Genomic DNA, 12284 nt, shown 5'->3' on the forward strand with positions numbered 1-12284 from the left:
ATTCTGCTTCACACCTGCTGACTAGACAAGCTCCCACCTAGTAACAGTGCAAAATTTTGCAGAGAAACAGCTATTTTTACTTTCTTATAATAAAACTTTAGAAGGAATTGTCTGGTCAGGGGGGCTGTTTTTAAGGTAGGTTGCACTGAAATCGAGCTGTCAGATAAACAAGAACCTTATAGTAAATTCTTCTATTTGTAGTATTGTAATAATAAACTACATGGATGTCGCGACAGAGGGAAGACACAGTCACTCAATATGAGTGATCAGCAGACTTCGTTTATTGTGCCTTACAGTCACCTTTTACGCCTTCTTATAATTAGCTCATACATATTACAAAAGTTAAACTCATTATTGGTTAGTTGCCTAAATACCAAGCCCGCCCCTAGTTTCTCTTCTGTAGTTTTCTGTTCCCACCTGCAACATTCTTTTCCCACCGAAATCTTCCTGTTATTGTGTAACAAGAACAGCCAAAGACAGTGTATTTTTGCTTTACTTCAGATAAGCTGAGAGCGATGTGCATTTTTGTCCAGCCAGCTGGACTATGTCTATGTGACCCTTTTCAGCTAGCCAGTTATCCACACATGGAAATCTGGCTCCCATTCCAACTCCTAAATGAAACATAAGGAAGCCTGGCTTTTAATCTACATAGAAGCTTGCTTTTCCTTCTATCTGCAGACTTACTATAGCTCTATTAAAAAAAAAAAAATAATCCTCTGGAAGCACAAACATAGTATAGTTTAGATTGGAAGTTAAAAGTAGTAAAATGCTTTCCAATAGGAATATTTCTATTTATGGTATATACAAACACCCTTTGAACGCTTGACACCTTACTTGCTGCCAAGTATAAGTCCATGTAAACACAAGGGAGGTTGCTCTGAAATATGTTCAATGAACATCTTTGTTCTTGCCTACTAATTTATGATCTCAATGAAAGTGTGAGGCCTTCTCTTCAGTAAATTTAGTATATCCCTTTGGAATTACATAGCTGCTGCTTCTGTATGGAACGTCTGGTTTTCAGCTGTCTGATTTCTTTTTTCAACTATATATACATTAAAGACCAAGTGTTTTCCTTGAACTGAAGACCAAGAGTAAAGTCAGATGGAGGTGTCACACTGTTCTCCCTGAAGTCTACTGGTTAAACAGCTACGGTTATTCTCTCCCCGCCACAGCAGAACCTCCCTTCCTTCTGATCCTCATCAGTTCTTTCTTCTTTGGTTTCTTACCTTGCCAGTTAACCTTATTTCACCCTCAATTTTGTAATTTGCCTACTCATGGACCAGGTTTAAGTGACCTAACTGGCCTTTCCCAATACTATCTTCTAAGGCTTTCCAGTTCAAAGCAGACAAAGACTTCTGTTTCTGGTAAAGCTGTTGTTACAGTCATACAGAAAAAGAACACAGTCTAATTTCAGAAAGCAAAATCAACCATGTAAGTACAGTATCTTAATTCATCTTGATAATCAGAACATCTGCCTCACCTGGGAAATATTCTGTTATACTCCCTACACCCAGTTAGAAACATGCAAATCCTAACCCCCAGCTAGCTAGCAAACAGCAATTAGAACGCTTTATGAGAAAAACAAATGGTGAGACCGTGCTCTAAAGGGAAACTTTGGGGTCAAACTGGGGTACAGGAGTTGGGCAGTGTGAATCTGACCCACACTGCTTAAGAGTACACAGCCACATTCACCAGACATACCAATCCAGCATCAAAATTCAGACAGCCAAATATAAATGCAGCCCCTAGCAGAAGCTGTATGACAGGCTTACTTCAAGCCTCTCTGAAGTGAGGGTCCCTTCTCCCCATCCCTTTGGCCATTCTTTGTCAGCATGAAGCTTGTGCACTTAACGGTCCATTAGTTAATCTACCTCCACATTGAAATTCAATCTTGTCTCATAATAGTATCAAAAAATTAAACAACAACTTTGCTCCCTTGGAAATGACACCGTCTCCACCCCCATTTTCTCATCCCTTCACTGTTTCCCCTGGAGTTGGGGATTTTGTCTTGCATTTATTTTTGCTTTTGTGTCCTGAAAGAAATGCATAATCTCACCTCATTCAGAGCCAAACAATAAGGGGACAAACAAGCTATACATGCATAACAGCAGAGCTGTCTCCCAAGCAACGCTGTGGGCATTCCCATAATTTCTTTCTTGGCCCAAAGGACATGGAATGAGGGATAATAAAGATCCCCTTTGAAATGTCTTGTCACACAGAAGGAACACCCTGAAATGGCGAAAATGGCAGACAACCGATCAAACCTTGTGCTGGGACAGGCATATGATGAATAATTCACCTCTTTTCTTAGGCAGTGGCACAGAGAGCAGCCACTTGTGCTAATCTTAGTAATTTACAAAACAAATTCCCCACACAGGAAGCCAGTGGGCCGCTTTGGATACAGAACTGACATCCCACTGTTACTGGGAAAAAATCGTTTACCATTCTTTCAAAGACACTGAATTATGGGTATTCAAAAGAAGGTAGGATTTAAAGTTTCTCAGGTCCACTGCAGTAATTTCTTTTTTCAACATTTTCCAAGCAGTATGTAGCCCTCTAGTCTGTTCCTAAATGCCATTACATAGCACTGCTGCAATGACCGCCACACAGAATTAAGCATTATCGTACTCAAAAAGGCTGCTTTTATTCAACATTAGCAAGAACCATTATGTTTATGGCTCTGTTAGCTCTCTATAGCCCCAATCTCACTAGCATGCAGCTACAAAAGATGGCAGACTTGCTTACAACTGAAAGAGAGAAACCTATCCCGTATACCACCACCCAGAAAGGCCACCTGCTGCTTTCTCTTCAGCCCTTTCCTGAAGTCTTTGTCAGGCTGTGATACCAGGTCAGACTACCATCACCATTTAATAGGTTGGGAGTAACTGCTAGAGTTATAATTTATCATAGCTGACTGAAATTACCCACGTCAGTTGTTGTGTCAGTGATTCTTCTCCACTCTGTGCCTTTGCCTTACGTCTCACACCACATGACACAAACACCTACTTGTGCTCATTAATCACAGCTAAAACTAAAAGAAACATCAATATACATAGTACAGCAATTTCTAAACAAGCACCACTGCCAGCAGAGATGGATTCCAGCAGTGTGCTCTTCTCCAGCCCCCATAAAGCCTGTACTCCATCTCCCATACCTGTGTCCCCTCCAGGGAAGAAACAGGCAGAGCTTTTGTTCTCTGACATGGGATTTAACCTAGACAAAGGAAGGTGAAGTGCCTTCTCCTAGGCTAGGTCTGAGGCTTTATGTTAACATCACTTGTACCTATGTGCATTTACAGGACAGAACACAGTGCTACTGCACAAGAAATAGCCTAGCTCCGAAGTACAACCAATCTAACAAGACATGAACATCAGAGGACAGGGAATATATCAGGAATAAGCTGGCTAAACTCATCAGTGGCAAATTCATGGAGGTACCAAGGCCCAGTTCAGTGCTCGCCCCATTAGACCACATTTGTTTTTTAGTAATATCCTGACCATGAATGACTTAAAAAAAAAGTGTGCTCTTCTATTTTCATATTTACAAATTTTCCCACACTGTTCTGTATGGAACTTCACTACTAGCAAGAACCACTCCACCTGAAGAATAATGGGATATGAAGTGCCCTCTCTTTTAAGTCACTGCTCTCAGCTCATCTCAGGTCAGCAATAATTAAGCACCATCACCTGTTGATCCTTCTGTATTGTGTATAACAGGTGTTCTTGATCATCTCCAAATGTCACAGAAGAAAGGGATCTTCATTTCAAAGACAGTGACAAATACTAATTGATCCAACTGCTGCCAATATCAACAAAAATCAAAAGGCCCAAGCGAACTAAGGAGACAACCAGACCTTCCTCTAGAATGATAGTCATTGTAGAAAAAAATTAAGCCACTGCATGTTCCACATGACCAGAATATTCCATCATATCTTAGCAGCATTGACCAATGAAAATCATTTAGGTGAGAAGAGATTCCCTCTGGACCCAAGCAACACCCTAGAAAACAGGATAGTTATTACTAGAATCCATCAGAAGCAAACAGAAACAACCAGCCAAGATCCAGAGGCAAGGGTTTCATGTGCAAACTGTTTTGAGAGGGTAAGGCAGCAACAGGAGAAGGACCACAGAACTCCAACAAACATGGAAACAACAGCACTACCAAGGGTAGTATCCCACATTAAAGCTGTAGAAAATGGTTTTTACAATTAAGCATCAAAACTGTCAGTGGTAACCCAAACCAGACATTTTGTTTGTTTTTCCACAGCAAAACATTTTTTTCGTTTTCCGCAGCAGAACATTTTCTTTCAGGTTAATTTTGAATACAGTTCAAAATTGCTTTTGCTCATTATTCAGGGGCCATATTACATTTTGACTCTTCAGTTTGATTTATTGTTTATACAGGAAAATGACACTTCAAAGCATTTTATCTTTTTATAATTCCACATTAAAAAATGGCCAAAATAATGGAAGGCTTCAGTATTTAAAAACTGCTGCTCTTCTAGTCACATCTTGTCCGTGCAGGGGATCTCTCAGACCACAAAGGGCCTTAGAAGGAAACAGAGGTTTTATGTAAAAACTTACCTCAAAACTCGCACTGTGCGCTAAGCAAAGCTTCCACACTAGTTCAGACACTTCCTCTCCAGTGACTTCCCTCTCAGCTTCTTCCCTTTCATAGAGCATGCTGGTCACATACAGATCAGAATCCACTGGAAAGATGTAAGGAAAAATCAGGTATCTGGTGGTTGCTTGCCATTTGCTATGCTTAACCCTAAATGTCAGGGGAAGGTTTCTCTCTGAGCCTTTACTTCTACATGCAAGAATCCCTCTAGTCTCAGTAAAACCAAGGCGTGAATATGAATGCTTGCTGTCAGGTTGAATTTAAGAACATAACAAAATAAAGGCCTAAGACAAGCATCACCTGAAAGAGAGTTAGAGAAAGAAGACAAGATACACAGGTAAAAAGGTCCCACTTTCCATCAATATGCCTCTTACAATGGCCCTGCTACTTCACATTCATCACCCTTTCCCATTTTATTAAATCACTACCTCTCACACTTCAACCTCCCAAAAACTCAAAAGGAGACCTAGGTGCCAAGAAAAACAAATGGCTCAGCTCTTAACCTCTTCCTGAGGAAGAATCTTCTCATCTTATGTTGGCGTAACTATAAATAAAAAGTGTCCTGGAAATTTGGAATTTCTTTAAAAGACAAAAAAATGAATACAAAGTGTTTCTCATCAATTAGAGCTCAACTTTAAAATCTTTCCTCAAGCAAGACTCCCATTGACTTCAGTAAAATCACTCTCCTAAGGAGAAGCACACAGAGCAAAGACAGAGCAAAAATTAATACAGTTCTCAGACAGTCCTTAGTTCCATTAGGGCTTGCAACTACATAGGCTCCATTTGTACACAAAATAGGAATTGTTCACAGGCACAGGAAGGCTGGTGCTCTGTGTATAAGGGGGCTAGTTATGTGAAGTAGGTAGAAAGGAATTGGACATTATGGAAATCGATCACTTTTGGAGACCCAGCCAGCTTCACTACAGCAGGCCCCAACTCCCAAAGAAGGAAGAGCTCTTAGTAGCCCAGCCTGTAAAAACATCCACTTTCACATTGCTTAATATATTAAAGGAAATATCAGGTGCAACAAATTCTCACAGGGAAGAGACAGTCCCAAGATTTGTTCCAGGAAATAAATTTAATTTCTTTTAGCAGAAACATCATGTTACCTTTTCTGTACAGTGTCTCTGTTTCCACTTGAAAGAGTTTCAGTGAAGACTCTGTCTGCGTCTTTGCCCCGCTGCCCTTCTGAGAGAACAGTGTAATAAGGTTGGACTCAGAACATTTGGCCTCCACCAGGATTCCATCCTGAATGCTCTGAACACATTCCAGTTTGGATGACAGGATCTGCTGCTCAGACTGAGAAGAACAGATACTTCACGTAAAGTCTCAATGACCTATGTCAGCCTGCCCAATCCTTTCTCTCCCAGCTTCACAGCGGATTCCAGTTCTGTGCTAAGTGTAAAGTCTCTTGTCTAGACCTTTGACAGTGCCCAGCCTGTGGAGGTTAATACACTCTTTATTTAAGTCTAATTTTTCCATCACTGAAATGCAACTGCTACTACCTTTCAGTATCAGAAGGTCTCAATTCATTTCAGTTCACAAAGCATCAGTGTTAAGCTGACCTATTTGGTCAGCAGAGCTGAGAAAAGCAAAAGGTTGGTAGTACAATACAAGAAACAAGTACTACACCTCACCTAATAAAAACAGTGCAAGATAGAAATATTGACCTTTTTTTTTTTTTTTGCCATGAACAGTGGAAAGCTCTAAGTCTGTCTTTTAGAAAAGATTCTCTTTTTCCAGAGTTTTCTGCAAGTAACAATCTTCTTTGTGTAATGTATTTTCCATATCCACATGTCTCTATTCCTCTCTTTCATGATCTACTTTCAATTTACCACTGTAACTGTAACATTCCCAGAGTTGAATTCAGGTGCCTAACAACCTCTTGCATTTGTATCAAAATGTTCATCAACCACAATGCAAATTTCCATTAAAAACAAATTCTGTGAATAACAAACATTACAGGGCAATAATATTCATTGTTTCTTTGCTAAGGACTCAAGTTTGGGCAAATGCAACAAATATAATTGAGCACAAATGACTATTCAAAAATGTTTTCATTGACATTATGACTCTTCAAAGAAATTAAAAGGTTCTGTGGAAAAATCAGTGTCATTCCCCAACACTTACCGGCATATGAGGAAGAACAACAGACTGCACAGAAGTAAAACCAGAATATCGATGAGAGCAGAGATTTAAGTCCCTTGTCTTGACAAGGAAAGGACCTTTTCGCTGATACCTGGTTGGACATATTCCCAGAACATCCACCTAGTAACAAACACACAGTGCTGAATCACACATACAACACAAGCAGCTGTTATGGGCTATTACAATTAATTTTAATAATTGCTTTGTTGCAATAACAATGCATCAGAGACCTAAATATTCCCATGCAGGACACAAAAGCCATGGAAAGGTAAATCATTTTAAGACCTTGGTCAAACTTTATAATAACCAGGGTTTGTTGTTTTAACTTCTCTGTGTTACTCTGAATCAGATGTATCATTTTTCATTTCAGGTTTTGCGGGTCTGCAGGGAAGCATTATCTCAGAAGAGCATTTCTGCTCAGAAGAAATGTAATTACATATGGGTCCCAAACCTTATTGCAGAACATCTATTTAAACACTCATATGTAGCAATAGCATGAGAATGAGGTAGTGCACATCATGCTGAAGATCAGCCTAGAGTCTGCTCTTCGTAACAGAAGTGTAGCCGTTGAGGTACCTCAGCTGCACTCATGCAAACACATGGACAACACTGTGGTACTCTAGACTATTGTTTCAGTGTAATACAGCAGAACTTGAGCTTAAGTATTAATTTTTAAAAAAAAAATAAATAGTAAAGGGCTCCAAGAAGCCTGACCTTAAAGCTTCCTGAAATTAATGAAAGAAGTCATGACAAATAATCATGAATAATGAATACTGTATTTTCCCCTGAGAACAGGTAAAGTGCAAGACCTTGTGTTACAACTCCTCATAGAACCCTGCGATACACAGCTTTTCCTCAGGTAACCAAGTAGTGGATTCTAACCCTCAACAAGAATGCAAATTATAATTTCATAATATTCACTACAAAAAGCAATCAGACGACCACCCCTGGCTGTTGACCAGTCACCAAGTGGCAAAAAGCTTTAGTTATTTACAAAGGAAATAGACTTAACATGTACAAAGGTTAACAGCTACCCTAGAGCATGACTCTACCAATGGTCTCACCTCTTCCACAACTGCACTAGCAGTGGATGATTGTGATGTCTGTAGGACACTGAGAATGCCTCGCTTTATGTTCAGTGCCCAGGTCTGTTCACTCCTCACAGGACAGAGCTCCAGAACTTTCCCATCATGGAAAGAAAAATGAAGAGGGTGCTGTTCTAGTATTTCCCTGCAATAAAACAGTTTATAGTTTCTTCCTTCAAACAGCGGCTACAAGTCAGTTCATGACATTAGACTCAGATCTTCTTAGCAGAATTGTTCCTTCACAACAGATCTGTCTTATTCTGCATCTCTCTTCCTTATAGCAAGCCTCTACTCTTTATGAATTCACCCTGACCCTAAGAGCCCTTAAAAAAACCCCGAAACAAACCCAAAAAAAACCCCTATCAAGATAATCACAGCATCTTTGACACAACTGTAACAATAAAGTCGACTTCTGGTAAATTCTTTACAAGCAATTATACTTAACAATTGGCAATGACTCCTTAATGTAAGAGAGAAATTCCATTTCAGGTTTAGCGTTTAGCATTTAGCATTGGTAAGCGTGTCTCAATTGCAAAGCAACTGCATGTACTCTTTATCATTCCTCTTCAGCTGTGATATACAGAACAACTGCTTTCCCAACATCTTCCTGCTCTGTTAGGTGTACATAGCTGGGCTCTATCCCAAAGTTATCTCCCAGTCTGTTGTCAGTCCACTCCCTGACTGCTTTTGCTAACCCAGATTAAGAGCACAGCGTCTCCTACTTTTGCAAGAGATCACTTTTTAACATTTATCTTCACTCCAAATTAATAATATATTTACCATCTAAATGGGGAAAAATAAACAATCCAAAGAAAGAATTCTACAGTAGCCCAGTCAACAGCTGCCATACATGGAGATACACAGTTCACCAGCACATTAACTGTGGAACTAACTGTTCACCTAATCAACTAGATCACAAAGACAATGTAAGAGAAAAATTTTTAATGCACCAACACCTGGATAAAGTCTTTCCAAATAAGAGACAGTGCGTGTGGGATAAGAGTTTCTGAACTCCTAGACAACTGTGGTTGCTTTTGCTGCTATCTGTGGAAATTACATGCATGTTCAGAGGACAAGCTAGACCACTGCATATTCACAATTGGCTGAGGCACATGCTAATAAGGTTCACTCATCTGAATAATTACTTTCAATAGTCAAGCTTCACTGAATGCTTTCTTTGCTACCTCTATGGTTTGGCTTCTCTGCAAAGAACAAGACACAACTGCTTTTACCTCTATGAAAATCCTACAAATAACTTCATAGAAGAAAATGGGCCTGTACTCCGATTTGAACTCTGATACCACTACCCACACTGTGGAACACAAAGTTCTTCCTGATGAATATAAAAAGCAATGCATTTACTCCAAAGTTGCTCTTTTTGACCCTTTGAATTGAGTCAATTACATCAGCTCTCAGTGTTGTTTAAAAGCTGAGAATCCAAGTGCCAGGACAAAGAGGAAGATTACAAGACTAAGCTTAATCAGACAACAGAGCTGCTTTTTTTTTTGATGACATAAGAAGCACCAGCTCTCTGGGAAAATACCAGACTTCCACAGTTTGAAGACACCTTTTTGTATGGGCATCTTCACTAGCCTCTATACCTTTGCAAGTCAGAAGGAAACACACTGACACGTCATGAATGAGATACTAAAAACAAAAACATAAACCAAAGAAAATTACATTAGATGAATAAATGCACTTTAAATATCCCAGAAGAAAAACCCCAATGTTTTGCATTGTGAGAATCATTCAAATCAAAAACTTCAGAAATGTAATTCAAAACTCAAGAGTTTGCACAAGTAACTTCTGCAACTTGGAGAACTAGTCAGCAATCTGTACACACTGCTAGCCAGCTACAAGTCTGATAATTTGTACCTGGAATAATTTTAATTGTCTACTCTCCCAATGTTCTTACATAAAAAGGGATGAAAATTAAGTTCAAAAAACCTTTTTGGACCAAATGCTTCTCATTTTGCTGACAGTGCTCAAATCTTGTTCTTTACTTTTTTAAAAAAAAATCAAAAAAACAACAAAACAAACACAGCTAAAACTAAAGAGTATGAAAACAGTCTGAACAATATCTAGTCAAGTCACTGCTAAGCCATATAGCTTCAAAAAACACACAAACCAGACCAGATCACAAGTTTTTCTACCTTAGACTGTCCATTTCCTTCAAAGGCTCCTCTCTGGATCTAAGCCTTTTCTTAATCTGTACATCTTGCACCTAGAAGCAAAGATCATAGAACAACAAATATTGTCAATAGGAACTTGCGGACTTTATCACGTAAGTGTATCTACACAGAATGTCACAGACTATGAAAAAAGGCTCAGTGTTGCAAGCAACAAGGATAGCCACATCTTCAGGTTGCATATCTGAGATGGTTTCCAGAAATTTCTTCTACCAAGAAATTTCACTCACTATTAAATACATTTTATATGGCACTATTATGTCCCCTTCATTTTCAAGGTAGAAGAAATCACCTACTCTGGGGTAAAGCAGGAGCCTGGATAAGTGTAAGACCTTTCTATTCCAGTTGAGAAGCAAAATAACTACTTACCTGAGTTGACTCTTGAGACTATACCTGGTAAAGTTCTCGGTATTCTGCAGCAATTTCATAGCTTACTTTTACTGAATTCAGAGAGTAAAATGCATACTTAAATTCATCATGGAATTTCCTAAAGCACTTGTAATTTGCTTGGTTGTGGTAAGGAAGAACTGTTCTCAAATGGTAGATCAAAAGCGGTGGCACTCTGCCCCCTTTCAAGTACAGCATGGACTGTAACCGTTAGGTTTTTTTTTTCTTAATGTATTCTACTTTCTTACTTTTTTAAAAAGACAAGCATTCAACTACATATTGTTTTGCATATCTTAGGAGTCCTCAAATTAAAATAAAGAGCTAGAAGTTGGCGAATACAGCCACTGATATTGCAAGACAGCAGAGAGTGATTCAATCTGAAGACAGTACCCAATTCTTATTTTTCATGTAAAATCACTGGACCACTGACCAGTTAATTTTATCCATATGGCCATATTAGGACTGACCAGTTAATTTTATCCATATGGCCATATTAGGACAGGGATAATTATCCTATTCTTCTTTGACCTCATGTATATGTGTATATAGTACACATGTCAACCCTCCACAGACCCCGTGAATTATCCCCTCTGTTAACCTGAAGGAAAATCAAGACAGATGAGAGGTTTATTTTCCATGGTCTCCCTGCTAAAGCACTGTCGTTCTCAAACTGGTCTACCGCAGGGCTCAGGAAAAGGTCTTTTGCTCCTGTCGCTGAGAGAGGTCTGTTGAGATCAATGGAGTGTTACAAGACTGAATTTTACACTACGCTAGGAATGGCACCAATCCAGTGCATCATGCAATTTCTAAAGTTCTCTTTAAAATGCTTGCTATTTTTAGATTATTGCTACAGATATGAAAGTGCTTAAAAAAAAAAAAAAAGTTCCTTTCAAAGGGACTAGCTTCATCTCCAGTTCTGCACTTCATGTGACAAAACAGTAAAACTGTCACGCCACTTAGGAAAGAAAGCAATGATTTGTTTAATCTGCCCTTTAAAACTGGCAAGTACTTAATTTGAAACCATGTCACACCAAAGCAATTCTGCAACTCTAATTATGAGACCCAGAACTGAACTGGCTTTTGTGTTAAATCTAGCAGTAATACCAAAGAAAGATACGGTTCCAAGTCAGCTCATCCCAATCGCTCAGATGATTATGACAATACTCACTTTCAAAACCATCTGGCAATTCCCCAGTACTTCAATGATCACTGTGCTCTCCAGAGAGATGCCACTGCTTTTGTAAATACTTCCCTGCAGGAATGTGCTGGTGACTGCTGAATACCTATAGCTGTATCTAGCTCGTTTGGGGAAGTATGATGCACTATGTCCTAGGAAATAAAAAACATACATTTTTTTTACTTTATTACACATACCCCCATTTTTTTTCTTTTTGCCACAAACCAGCTAAACAAGGAGTTGTATATTCAAGAATGTTCCCTTCCCATTTGGACTTACAACTGAAAGAACTGGGTTTCTGAAAGCACCTTGCATGCTAGCGACAGCTCCTGTATGGAAGCTGAAAATAATTCCCCTCTCCTATGTACATAACCTCACAATTTCCATCAAGGCAGGCATCTAACTTCCAAGAGCTGAAAAGGAATGGAATGTATTTACAGCCTGATGCTCTTTTGACACCTTTCAGAGAGCAGCAAAGCAGGACCTTTGTAACAGCAAGATGAAAAAGATCTGCTGATGCATTCAGTGCTCTTCATGCCCCTGCTGTGAGCTACACATATGAAGATGTGGTTTTTAAGTAAAAAAAAAAAATCAGTTCTGAAAGCCTGCCCAAAAAGATCCAGGCTGAGGAAAAGAAAGCATAGGGAGACACAGATTATCTGAATTTGTATAATGACA

General features: G+C 39.2%; 1 protein-coding gene across 5 annotated transcripts in view; it reads right to left on the bottom strand.

The window, feature by feature from the left end:
• Nucleotides 1-12284, bottom strand: part of LOC106631497 (uncharacterized) — a 98376-nt gene that overhangs the window by 84903 nt on the left and 1189 nt on the right. For all 5 annotated transcript variants that reach the window (XR_003562270.2, XM_055706609.1, XM_027812863.2 and 2 more), the window contains exons 2-7: nucleotides 11598-11758; nucleotides 10007-10077; nucleotides 7833-7998; nucleotides 6751-6888; nucleotides 5730-5919; nucleotides 4584-4708 (exon numbers count right to left, since the gene is read on the bottom strand). Coding sequence is in view for 4 of the 5 variants with exons in the window: in XM_055706609.1 (XP_055562584.1) it covers nucleotides 4584-4708; nucleotides 5730-5919; nucleotides 6751-6888; nucleotides 7833-7998; nucleotides 10007-10077; nucleotides 11598-11609 (702 nt within the window). In the remaining variant the exon portion in view is untranslated. The remainder of the gene's footprint in view (nucleotides 1-4583; nucleotides 4709-5729; nucleotides 5920-6750; nucleotides 6889-7832; nucleotides 7999-10006; nucleotides 10078-11597; nucleotides 11759-12284) is intronic.

Source organism: Falco cherrug, chromosome 4 (genome assembly GCF_023634085.1).
Source record: "Falco cherrug isolate bFalChe1 chromosome 4, bFalChe1.pri, whole genome shotgun sequence".
Taxonomy (NCBI): Eukaryota; Metazoa; Chordata; class Aves; order Falconiformes; family Falconidae; genus Falco; species Falco cherrug.